Source organism: Epinephelus fuscoguttatus, linkage group LG8 (assembly GCF_011397635.1).
Source record: "Epinephelus fuscoguttatus linkage group LG8, E.fuscoguttatus.final_Chr_v1".
Taxonomy (NCBI): domain Eukaryota; kingdom Metazoa; phylum Chordata; class Actinopteri; order Perciformes; family Serranidae; genus Epinephelus; species Epinephelus fuscoguttatus.
In genome coordinates, this window is record NC_064759.1 from 31,185,271 (window position 1) to 31,198,789 (window position 13,519).

Consider the following 13,519-nt stretch of genomic DNA (forward strand, 5'->3'; position numbering starts at 1 on the left):
ACTAGAAGACAATACAACAGATGCAAGGCTGTTGTGTTGTATTGTGTTAGACTATACACATGCAGTAATAAGCTCATAACTCAGTGTAAAGTGAAGTTGTGTCTATAATTATCTACGCTGTAGCTTACAGTCTGTTTATGTAGCCATCACGCAGATGAGTTTGACACCATGTCTATAAATACTACTGCAGGGCCTGGTGTGGGTGAGAAAAAGAGAGGGTTGTTTCACTTAAATCCTGCTGTTTCTGTTCTGTCATTAGACAGGAACATGTTTGTACATGATAAACTTATGTTACACTTATTGTCAATTGATTAAAAAAATGCAAACTAAGTCTTTTTTTGTCTTTTGCTGTCTCTCCTCTTCCTCTTCCAGATGCTGTGAATAACCTCTGTACATCCTCGTGTGTGGCTCTGGTTCTCGGACTCCCACCTGTCCTGTGCTCGAGACATCCTGACCAGTCTTATCTGCTCCATTCCAATAATGCACTTGAGACAAATCTAATTTGGTTTTGTCCCATTCCTCTTTTGGCAAGTCCAAGTTTTGTCCATGGCTGGTCGTGTTTTAAATCGGTAACCACTCAGCGCCAAGCTGGACCCGAAGACTTCGCCTCCCCGCACCTGTTCCTGCTCCTCTGCCCCGCCCCCTAAAAAGTCTTCAGAACACACAGTGCAACTTCATTACCCAGGGCTTCGATTTGCCGGTGAAGAGGAGGAAGAGGAGGAGTATGTCAGTGAAGGGAGTCTGCCGGCTGCACTCCAGGAGTTCACAGCCACCTACAGAGATGCAGAGACCATTACTGGTAATGTTGCATGCATACGTTATAACCATAGGTAGACAAAATTTACTGGAATCCATTTGGCAGGGTTGAGTCAGCACAAGATGACTAGATAACTGTCAAAAATGCTTCCATCTGGTTGCATTGTCTGACTCAATAAAAGATACATATCAAAGACTTTCTTCATCAGAATTTAATCCAATTAAAGTACACTAATAAAACCCACCATCCATGATGGTTTTGAAATAAGCTGGGAGGAATATCGTGGTCTGAGAAAGATGGCGTGTGGTGGTAAGAATGAGGCATGTGGAGCTGTGAGAAACTGTCCCTCTGTGTGACCCTTTTCTAATGTCACATCCTGTCAATAAAGCAGCTCCAGGGGACTTCAGCTCTGTGTATAAGCCAGCATGTGAGAGGAGCTCCCAGTGGACTCTCTCTGTCAACTCTTTCACTCATCTCCCCCTCTCTTTTTCTCTTATCCTTCTCTCCGAGGGAGCTGAGGGACACTAATGTCTCGTCTCCAGTGGTCACAGTTTAGCTGTGCTGTGGCCCATCTTCTGTCTCTCTGCAGTCTGCATGAGCCTGTCTGGACCAAGTATCTGGCAGACACTTATAACAACTGAAGTGATAAAAGATTAATGGATATTGATTCTCATTTTTTTCTTGCAGTCCTAATCTCTCAGCAGTCTAGATTGTCCCAGAAACAATCACTGAGGACAGACACATCTTTTAGAATCATAATATTATGACTCCAGAGCACCAGGCAGAGCTGAGACCGTACAAAACATGGCCATGACACTTACTGATGAGTCCAGCACACCATCTTGTATCTCTTGTGTGTTGCCCCTCCCAATGTCTTTGAGAATGTTTCAGCCAGTCTTATCAGGCAGCTAGCTGACATGGGAGGGTCGTTAACCTGTGTGGACTCCCTTCTTGTCACATACTCTGAGCCAGTTTGTGACACTTGTGAGGAAACTTCTAAAGACAACTGTTAAATGCAGCAGCACTAAGCCACTGTTTAACAGGGAGCTTAGGACCCTGAGGGACAGTAAGGAAATGGGGCCCAGAGGAAGGGAAAGGAAGCTTGATACAACCTGGCCAAAAGCCACTTCAACAAGGCTATAGGGTTTGCCAAGCACTTGTACAGCACCAGACTATAGAGTCAGCTGAGCAGTGATTGAGACTATGGCAGTTTCTTACACACACAAAAAACAGGAAAAGGCCTCTCCTGTAACTTCCTATAGCACACACCGCCCCACCCTTGACCATGTCCTAGGTTCCTTGTATTATTTGAGCACCCTTCATCCTCTACCCTGTAACAGCTACAGAGCAAGGCATTAAGAAATCTGGAGCTTCTGATGGAGTCTCTCACATTGAGCACATAGAAACTTGGCTCTTTTGTTCATCATCCATGTACTGAGTTTGCAAACCAGCTTATCTTCCAGCTTGGTCCTACAGCGCTGGAGCCTACCTCAGTATACACTGAGCAAGGGGCAGGATACACTCTGGAGAGGTCATCAGTTTATCACAGGGCTAACACATACAGATAGATTACCATTCACAGCTACAGGCAGTTTAGAGTTATTGATTCCCCAATCCGATGAAACCAGATCACCTGGATTTCCTGTCTCGTTGTCTCCAGGTTGGAGACATCATTGATGTTCAGTCCAACCACAGCCAAGGTTTGCACACATGGTAATCCCACAGAGCTGGAACTCGACCCTTACTGCAATTGGTACAATGTCTTGGTTTACTGTCTTCACTCATACTTCTTTTCCACCAACTTGGAACAGGTTCAGTTCCAGTTTCCACATTTAATTTTGAACCATTCAGAGTATATAAACCAAAAATAAAATGGGTCCGAACCCAGAAAGATGGGACTTAGCTGGCACCAAAAATAGTAGATTTTTCTTCACCTAAAGTGTGAACTGTGGCACTATCAGTGGGTGTGTCATATTCTACAGACTGGGAAGGGAGGATGAAAAAGACAACAGTGGAGATGTCAAGTGAGAAAATGGAAAGAAAGTAGCAGCAGTGATCTCATTAAAACTAAATATCTGTACCAAAAGCTCACAGCTTATTATGCGATCTGCCATTTTGCTACTGCTGTTTACTTCTGTTTTGCCCTCTGTTGATTACTTCTCCTTGATTATAATGGTTCCGCTCAAAGCTGGTAGAAACGCAGGCTGGTTCGCTAGATACAACCAAGGTCCAAGGCTCCTGAAAGGAACTGGTTCAAGAACTGGGGTATCACCGGGAGACATCTTGGAAGCAGAACTGCATCTTAATATATGCATCTTAGCTTCACCTCTCAGCTGTGGTGGTGGTTGCTGCTTACTTACTACAAATAGTAGTAGGGAACCTCATTGTGCTTCAGTGCTATCATGCTATGGTTGATTTTAGCTTTATTTTGAGCAACAGAACACCAGAGCTTCTTCAGGAGAATAATTTGCTGAATGTTGTGTGTATCTTGAAGATTTGATGTCACTGCACTGGAAGGGGGCACTAACTTTTTTTATAGTCACTGGATCGGTGCGATAATGGCTGCTTCCTAATGCATGCCAAGGCTGTTAAATGTAGGCTGGGACACAGTCTTTGACACCATGGCAGCTATGGGGTATGACACATGTGCAGTGTAACTGGAGCTGCAATGTTGATGGGTCACAGTAGACGGCACTAGATAAGGGTGGTGTCTGCTCAGGTGCTGTTTGGGTGCACTCAGCCTGTCAGAACTTTTTGGGTATGCTTGAATGGATGGCAGCCAATATCCAATGGAATATTGTCAGATAGAAGGCATTTGCTTATGGTGTGTGACTGCAAATGCATCCACATGTTCTATGAAAGTGTGCCAGCCATTGAGCCTTTTGGCAAGTGCAGACCACACTGGAACAGAATGTGTTGTACTCCAATAATGTGATGTGATATGACCTGTGTCCACGCCTCTGTTTAATAGCCTTGATGCATGATGCTCAAACATGCCTAGGTAAGTTGGAGGTGGACAAAGTAAAAGAAACACTGCATGGTGCAGTATAGTGTGCTGTATTGTAGTTTATTAGAGTAGCCCTGCAAAGCTTATTTTAGTATATTAATTCAATTTTTGTTTAAAAAGTGTCTGAGAAGTTTTGCAGGAAACTTGTTTGTGTTGTATTATAGTGTAAACTGTTATTTGTTAGTGTTGAAGAATATAAAACTTTTAATATTTCTGGGAAAAGAATAACATTGCAGAACTGGTTCAAGAACTTTTTTCTTTCTCTGGTGCTGAAATGATATTTAAATTCTTGGTTCACAAGCATTGCTTGTTGTTTCAAATCTTAACATTGTTCATCTTTCATCTTTGTTTTAATGTAATATTCTATTTCAATGTTCTGAGCTCTAAAGATTTGTATTTGACTGTGTCAAAGGAAAAAAAAATCACATCTGAATTTCAGCTTTGTCAAACAAACTGAACAGAAACAGACTGGCAACCTGTTAGTGCAACAGCAAACAGTGTAACACTTGTTTTTTGCAAAATCAGATGGTGAAATGATGACATGCTGGGCTATTATCACTGTAGTCATGTGTCTTTCAAGGGCAGAGATGTTGAGCAAGTCAGGTCAGTGCTGCCATCTGCTGGTATCATACATTACCATAAAAACTTTTCATTATTATCTGTTGCTTTTAAAGTTCTTTTTGTCTCATTTGCTTCTGTCTCTCTCTCATCCTTCTCTGTCTGTCACATCTTCCTGCCTAAATCACTAGTTGAATACTTCCTCGCCAAGAGAAAGTTTGTGTGTGTGTGTGTGTGTGTGTGTGTGTGTGTGTGTGTGTGTGTGTGTGTGTGTGTGTGTGTGTGTGTGTGTGTGTAATTTCACCAAGTCTAGAGGATGAATGAACACAAAGAGCTGAATAGAGCAGCTCATTGCCATGGGGCAGTTCCTGAGTGTGAGGTTAATTCTCCGTGGTTACCAGCCAGCAGTGATGTAAAGAGTTGAGTAACTGGGAAATTATGGGGTGCTTGGTGAGGAGGGAGCGATCAGGAGCAACCAGGCAGACAGAGGACAGAGCACTTTGAGTGAGACAGAGGCAATGTTACGTAAGTGGTCAAACGGAGTAGAATCCAAAGTGCTGAGTCTGCTTCCTGACTCTGATCAAATCACGGCATGTGAAAACATCCATTGTGCTGTAATGTTCAGACCAGAGCTCGGTTCCTGCTCACTGTTTGCAATATCACACTCACATACACACACAGACAGACAGGAGCCAGGTAGCATGGGAGTGAACCTGTGTTGACCCAGTGATGGGTGGAGAAAATAGCTTCTGTGAGCTGTTGCAGGCCGTCTGCGAGTGTTGTCATTTTGTAGGATTTTGAATGAACTTGGGGTTCGTCAGATGTATGCCACATCTGACAGTGTTGCCATGGATACAGTGTTTTTTGTACATAAAAGGTCTGAATCATCTAATGTAGAACAGACAGCAAGGAGACTGGCGTGCTCCTTACTTGACAGAACAGGCTGAACTGGCTGCATTAGTTGCATTATTGCAGAAACAATTCTGCCCTGCTGCATAATAATAATGAAATTATTTACTGGTTGATCCTTTGCATCTGAATATAAGATTGAAAATTGATTTTGGTGACAGAGTTTGTGAAAATGAAGCCAGATTGATTTTGCCCTCAAACAGAAACACAGACAAAGAGGTGCACAGTTCTTGCTTGTTTTCTTTCTTTGTTATTCAGGCTCATTTTTTCAGCCTCATGAAAGGGGTGTTGTTGGCATGTGACGATGCATGTTTACATATCTGATACAGCCACATGTCCTGTCATGTCCGCACCTTCTTACAGTACTTGATTGTTTACAGCTCTTGTATCTTATGTTACACAACAGAAGCATTTTATTGCAACTTTTCTGCCAGTTCTCATATTATCTTCCATTTTAAACATTTATTCTCCTCTTGTATTGTCATACAAAAATATGTTATGTTACTTTTATTGGTAAGCTCGACTTATTAGATACCATAAATCCCTCCAATAAAACTATCTCTCTCTGATATTCCGTTTATATTTATAATGACCCCTCCCCACATGTTCAGCTTGAAAATCATTAAACAACCAATCACAGAAAACAAAAGTCACACACTCTGGCTCCTTATGCATTTCTTTTATTTAGATGATGCTTTGGTCTTTGGGCCTTCTTCAGGAGCAACAGTCAGTTTTATTGATTGCTGATCTTCAAGAGGACCCAAAGACCAAAACATCATCAAAATAAAAGAAATGTATATGGAGCCAGAGTGTGAGACACTTGTTTTCTTTAATCAAATCGACTGCCAGTGATCAGCGTTGGGTATGTTACTTGGAGTGCGTTACTCCTATATTTTAAATAATAACCAATCACAAACACCAGCTTACACAAATATGCAGAAAATCTGAATGTTGAAGTGATTTTGTATCATTTTTTGGATGAGGTCAATCGGTCAGATTCACTTAAATCTTTGTCCACACTTGATTGTCAAAACCAACACCGAACCATATCTTGAAACATCATAAAATACTGAAATCACATGTACACTATCTCTGTAGGTTTGTTTTGTAATTGTTGATCTAATAGCAATGTTTTTGGCAAGTTTTGTAATGCAGTTTTCAGAAACAGAGAAGATAATTGTCTGTTCTATTTGGGTGGTGTAAGTTATTGGGCAACTGAATGCCCAGCTAATACTAGAAAATAATCACTTGGTATTTGTCATTCTCTTTAAAGTTGAGTTATCTTTAAAATGGTGGTCAGATTTATTATAATTGAAAACTACAGCTGCAATAGAACTGGACATCCACTCTGACTCTAGGATAAGTGGTTATTGTTTTTGAACAAGCTATTATATACAACAACGATACACACACACATACTGGAGTCAGACATTTTAGCACCATAGTACAGCTTCACGCACGTAGCTCTTGTAGGCTGCCAGTGATATCTGACCACCTTGACGTACTCTCCTGTAGTTCATGTGCTTACCCTCTGTGACCGGCGGCAGCTTTCAACTGTTGCCCAGTCTAATTCTGGACAGGGTTGTGCTACAGCTCCATGAGAACCGCACTGAAGTATTTGGTGCAATGGGTCCAAAGGAGGGAACTGGTTCTAAGTATTAGAAGATTATAGTTTACAGTCTGGCCATTGTTTTTATTTACGTTTGTCATGAGAGGTGCACTGAGAGTCTCAAAAGCAACATGGACCTGCTTATACAGTGCTGAATTTAGAGTGTCCAAAATATGATCTTTACCAGCCACAACAATTTCACAACAGCTGGTATTGTTTTCATCGTGTGTGTGCGTGTAAAGCCATGGGGAAATGTGGTCCAGGTGACGCCAATCATAGCTCGAGTATTTTGCCAAGTTTATATGTCTGTTTGTCTCTGTACAGATTTTGTCAACAGTGTCACAACCATGCAAGATACAGTAGTGTGTAGATAGTGTGTAGCTCACTTTAAAGATGGGAGTGTGTCCGAGCATAGGGGCTGGAAGTATCTGGGTAGGAAGTGGGGAAGGGGCCACTGGCCACCCCACTTTTCACCCCTGGCCCACATTCATTTTAACTTGCAGATCACTGCATTGTGGTCAATTTGATACCATTGCAAGATGGTCTGTAGTTAATACATTATATCACTTTAAATCAAAAAGTGTTTCTAAATGAAATGGACACAATGAAAACATCTTCAGGAATCCACCAAGTATCTGAATACCCCAGAGAGAGTGATTAAAAAATTCATCAATGCCAATTTTCAGAGTAAATTAAGTCATGTTGTCTCTCTTCCATTCAGAATAGTTTCCAAAAATTCATATAAACACTTCTAAATTAAAACCTTTTGATCATTGATTTTTTGTTCTACTTTTTATGTGTAAACTACTTTTGAAGCACCCTAACCACTCAAAACGGGAAGTGTTGTAACTAGTAATTAGAAACAGATTAGTTTAGCTATTAGTCAAGACATTTATACACAAGCTTAAAAACAAATGTACTCATATCAGGTGCCATTCAGTGCCAAACACGCTGGCATCTGTAGGATTACATATAAAACACAGTGAGTGGGGTTTTGGCAGTTGTTCTGCTGCAGCTTTGCTCGTGTTGTACACGCCATGATTACTGCTGAACGGACCTAAATCTGCTTCATGCTAAACCTGTTGCTCTGGCAGTTAAGAATGATTTTGCACTCAGTGCATAGTATCTTTCATCAGGTCTGTGTCTCCCCATTCAAGAGTTAAATGTTGACAAATGGTAAAACAACAAGAACAGCTTCAGGCTTGCCGTTAGCTGCAGTGTGTTTGTACTGAGGCAGGATAGGAAGAGAGAGAGAGTTTTGTTAGTACAACTCGAAGGAAGAGTCCAGCTGGTTTTGTTGGCTGTCAGAGGAAGAGAGAGAGAGAGAGAGGGGGCAGAGAAAGCCGCGGGGCGGTCCATGTGGATATCGTCATTGGCATGTCAGGCATGACGAACCAGTTTGGCTCTGGTCTCTGCTCTCTCCTCTTCACTCCTCCCTCCCTCTTTTCCTATCTTTCTGTCTCTTACACCCAGTGCCGTCCTCCAAAACTTTTAGCACCCTCTCTCTTGTTCTTCCTGTCTCTCACCCTCCCAACGCTTTCTCTCTCTCTCTCTCCTCTCCGTGTTATTTCTTGACCTTGCCCTCTCCTGGTCCACTGGAAAATGTGATTGGAGGGCAGGAGAGTTGGTGGTTGTCGGGCTTCAGGCACCATGAGTGAGTACGCTGTGCACAGCATGGGTTTCTGCCAATTTCGTTTGTTTTCTAGTCAAGTTTCAGACGAGTCTGGCTAATATTTGGATAGATAGTGTGAGATAGAGCTTGTCTTGCTCTCTCTATCTCTTTATCTTTATTATGTTTGTTTGCCTCTTTCTGTCCGTCTCTCTGCCTGTCTGTGAATCAGCTGTTTGGACTTGCATTGTTAAGGCAGCTTCAGGGATCTACCCTCACGAGTTAACTGTTTGTATTTTCAAGCCTACACTGTAAGTCTGTTCATAGGTGTGAAAAATATAAAACTTTACACCCTACATTGTAAGTTCAAGGATTTGTTTTAAAAGGGCAAAAGTCTACAATGACTGTATTGTAGAAAGGTCAACTTGGCGCTTTAATCATCTCTCTGCCACAAGTAGCACTTCTGAACCTTAATAGTTTACAGTAGGCAGCCATGTTGGACATACGAGGTGTTGCAATAGGATTTAAACCATCTGATCTTTGGTGATCTAATTTGGGGTCTCAGTCCAGTGATACTACAGGTAGTCATAGTATATGTGCAGTGTTGGTACTTGTGTGGGGTCAACTGTTAGTAAGGCAGTGAGCATATATATTTTAACACGTTGTTTCTTTTGCAATTATGTAAAGTAGCTACTGTAAGTACATTTACTCCAGGGGTGTACTTTGTGCTCCACTACATTGATCTGACAGCTGTAGTTACAATTGTCTTCACAGATAGGGTTTAAAAAACCTATAATGATCCTATAAAAAACGATCCAGTCATTATACAATAAAGTAAGTCACACGGCAGACTATAAAATGACTAAAATTAGCTCTACCTTAGTCGGCTACAATGTTTAAATGCTGCTTGCATGAAATGATAATAATACACTAGTATCATGAAAAAGTACCACTGACAGAGCCCATTTTGGGGTGTTAAGAGCACTTTTACTTTAGTAAGGTTTGTAAAGCAGGACTTTTATGTGTAACAGAGTATTTTTTAAATTGCGACTTTGCCACTTTTACCAGTCCTGCACCTCTGCTAGATCTGCTAGACCTCTGAATTCTGTTTTTGGATCTGTGTAAATATTACCAGTGTATCCCAGCTTGCAGACTGACCTGATCTTGATTTTGACACTTGTCTGTCAGTATTTATGCCCTTCTGACTCTGTGTCCTTTGTCCATGTTGGTGTGTTTATTGCTCAATCTGACAGTGGCCTATTCTTACACTTGAACTTGAACTGTCTTTATCTGGTGACTTCTAGCTGCTGCTACAGTAAGGTCGGCACAACCCTTTAGGTTGTGTTCTTTGGGCCAGCAGTCTATTTTTACATTTGAATATTGAACTTGAACTCCTCCGGTCATGTGTCAACAGTGATTGATCACAAATCTAAACTGAAAGTCTTAATGAAGTCAAAACTTAAATTGGTTTCTACAATGTGCTCCTTTAATGCATTGATTCGGAATTAAGAGTAGAAAATAAGTAAATACTGTTACTACACCTCTACAAGATAAAAAGTAGCCCTTGAGTTGCTCATTACTGGTGAACTGTGTTTGATACAATGTGACACAGGTCATGGTCTCAAAGGAGAACGAGTCAACAACACACACCACATGCATACAGTTTGTTTGCTTTGTACTTTGGACAGTCCTTGTTTACTTTTTTTTGCACTCTTTGCAACTGTTTTAGAGACACAGTTTCCATTTCATAATTGAAAATAATCACCAGCTAAATAAAAACTAGATAATTCATACAGGCTGCCTCTGTTGATTTGACAGAAAGAGAAATTGCAATGTTTGTTTGACCAAATAAACACAGACAGGGACAAACACACTTTTGCTGTCTCCATTGACCTTTTGTCAGCATAAACAGTATAGAGGGGTTTGTGCTATAATTATCCTCTTCGACATCCTATCAGGACTCATACTAATAGCTGTAGTGCTTTGGTCATATTTCATATCAGAGCAGAGGAGAACTTGTTTGATTCCGACCAGTAACATCCCCATCAGGATCATTTGTGCAAAGATTATTCAAATCCATTTGGAGTTTCAGTCAAACAATTTTAAGATGAGTTAAAACATCCAGAGAGTTGACATTAAACTTAATAAGACTCGTGGCTTCACAGGGGCAGTTAGTTGAAACAGAGATCTGGCTTATTATCCTTATTATCCTCAAAATGTACTGATTTTGTTTCAGGTCTAAAGGTTTGGGATTTAACACTCAAGTTGTGTTATCCAGAAGGCAGACACTGATTCCATGCATTGTTATAAGACTGAGGAAAAAAGATCAAATACATGAGAATGAAACACACAAAAAGATGGCTTAAAAGGTTTGCTGTATATTTTGACTAGCAAAAAGAGTGATAATGTAAAGGAAGATTCAAACCAAATGAATGAACAGCCAAAGACTCCTCACACTATTCTCAGCAAATAAGTAAAAACCTCAATTAATGTTAAAATGTCCCTTTTTTTTTATCAGCACTAGCAGGAACTGCAGTTCAGTACTTACTTCTGTGTTGAAACCTCATTGGCTGTGCTTGCTGAATGATTCCCCAGCTGTTGTTATGTGTGTGTGTGTGTGTGTGTGTGTGTGTGTGTGTGTGTGTGTGTGTGTGTGTTTCCCCCTTTTTCAGCACAGTCCGTCATTCAGTCTGGATTAGCAAACTGTAAGAGACAGCATTGTTAGAGAGACAGACAGACAGAGGGAGAGACGGACAGCAGAGGAGAGCGACACAGACAGAAATAGAGGGAGAAGGGGAAACAAAGGACATTATTTTTTACTGTATGTTAATTCTCTTTCCATGTCTATGCTCATTCTGTCTAACCAGGAGCTTCTTAATTCAACATTTCTGTAAAGAAATAAGTGACCGAAACCTTAACTCTGTGTGTGAACAGTAAGAATGTGTACTCAGAGACCCTAAATGAATGCTCTGTTTAATAGCACACTAAAGTGGTGTGTTAACAGAGAGGCACATAGCTGAAAGCTTAGGTAAGATTACTTAGTTTTCCACAGCAGCACACAAATGTGACTCTCTGGTTGACTCAGTGGTTTTCAGTGGGAGGCTGCTGTTGACTTTGCTAAGGAGATGCACAGACTCTGTAGACCGGTTTTGCTGCCATGTTTGCTGTTTATTTGATCACTTGAAATGTACAGTTACTGTGTAGTGAATATTATCTGAGAATGTTTGCCTGATGGGACTAAAACCATGGGCTAGGGTTGCATTATTGTAGCCACTAACAGATAAGGTTGTGACACAACACACAGAATTCTATTTTAATTTGCTGCAGTCTGTCTTACCAAAAGGGTATGAACTGTACAGCCCCAAATCCAACTGAGCATTTGATTAATTTAACTGAGCATTCTGACACAAATGAACCTGCTCTTCAGGTGGTCTCCGTTTGTTAGTGCTGCACATTAGATGCAAGGAGTGGTTGTTCGATCCTCTTTTCACCACTAGAGGGCATCCTATACTTTCAGCTCTGATGGACTGTTCACATGTTTTGTTGGGACTGATTATAAATGAGGAGAGAAACTGTTACAAAAACCCAGTGATGACATTTGGCACTCTGCCAATCATGAATCATCATTCCTGCTGAAGATAATAATACCTTTTCACACTGCCTATTCATCATGATTTTCAAAAAAAGTTTTGTCACAGAAAAGAGCAAATACTGAACAGTGTCTGTCTTTCTCGCTGCGCAGATGTGTGTAACAGTACTGATTTGCCGGAGCTTGAGATTATCAGCTTATTGGAGGAACAGCTGCCAGTCTACAAGCTGAGGGCCGACACCATCTTCGGCTACGACCAAGATGACTGGCTGCACACGCCACTGGTGGATCCCGTCTCTGCCCTCGACCTGACTACTGAACAAATAGAGGAGACCCTCAAATACTTCCGTAAGTTCATCACATGCTAATGAAGAATCTGATTTTCTAATTCAAAAATGTAACTCTGTCCAGACCCCAGCATTTTAAGTGTTTAGTAATTCCACATCAGATGACTCATCGTGCCCAGTATTACTGCCCCCCTCTCAAATACTGTATTATCATCATTATAGCCAACATACAGGTGTCAATATTTCCCATAACTGCCATCTTAATACTCTTGATGCCAAACTTCTGTCTGCCTGGTGACACAAGTAGATTTCTAGATTTAACCTGTAGGAAAGTGTTATTGGTGAATGACATTGAGGATTTAAGACTGAGAGGTGAGAGATTTCAGATTTATTCTAACCTTGAGTGAGCAGGAATCACAGAGACAGACAGACAGATGGCTATCTGCCCATCAGTGCTGGTGCAACAGCTGACCATGGTTGCCACAACAAACATACTCGCTGTGTCTCTCTCTCTGTCTCTCTGCTGGTTGATGTTTTGCTCCCTCTTGCACTCAGCCCTCTGTTGTGTATATATGCATGTGTCTGCTCTCGTCTTATCAAACTAAGAGCTGCCTTGTGGTTGATGGCCGCACCAGCTGTAAACCACACACACCCACTTGCACACAATTGGAGGCAACTAAACACACACACACGCTCACATAAAACACGTGCGGCACACGACAAACCGAGGGAATGCAAAGTGGGTTTTTTCACCATCAATAATTCAGTTGTAATTCACGTCTGCTTGTAAAGTGACTCAGGGTAAAAAACGGAGTCTAAAAATAGATCAAGCGTTTTATAAATAGGTTTAACTGTAAACTGTAACTTCACCTTGTTGCCCCGCACTGACACGGTCACTTTGGCCCTGACATTCATCACAGCTAGCCCTGCTAAGAGATAATGACAAGGTCATGTTACATAAGAAGCAGTATGAGATATTCTGCAAGGGGTGTTTTGATATTAATGCAGTGCTTTATTATCACCTGTATTATCCAAATATTTTTCCCAGTGATCCTCACCCTGGAGGCATGTTGCTTCTCATTATTGTTTCAAACAGATGGCCGGGTATTGACACCCTGGGGGCCGTGAATGAGGAGGGGCGGGTCATATTGGTTTCATCCTGGTCATAAAGCTGTTTATGGATATTATTCCTCT

The 13,519-nt window shown here is 41.3% G+C and overlaps 1 protein-coding gene across 3 annotated transcripts in view; it reads left to right on the plus strand.

The window, feature by feature from the left end:
* The first annotated feature begins 579 nt into the window (after positions 1 to 579).
* The window catches only part of trak1a (trafficking protein, kinesin binding 1a), a 46,102-nt gene continuing 33,162 nt past the window's right edge, over positions 580 to 13,519 (plus strand). The window contains exons 1-2 of one of the 3 annotated variants that reach the window (XM_049583522.1): positions 580 to 799; positions 12,192 to 12,386. Coding sequence is in view for 2 of the 3 variants with exons in the window: in XM_049583523.1 (XP_049439480.1) it covers positions 8,491 to 8,494; positions 12,192 to 12,386 (199 nt within the window). In the remaining variant the exon portion in view is untranslated. Of the gene's footprint in view, positions 800 to 8,273; positions 8,495 to 12,191; positions 12,387 to 13,519 lie in introns of those variants that run through there. The other 2 variants (XM_049583523.1, XM_049583520.1) reach the window with 2 other exon arrangements.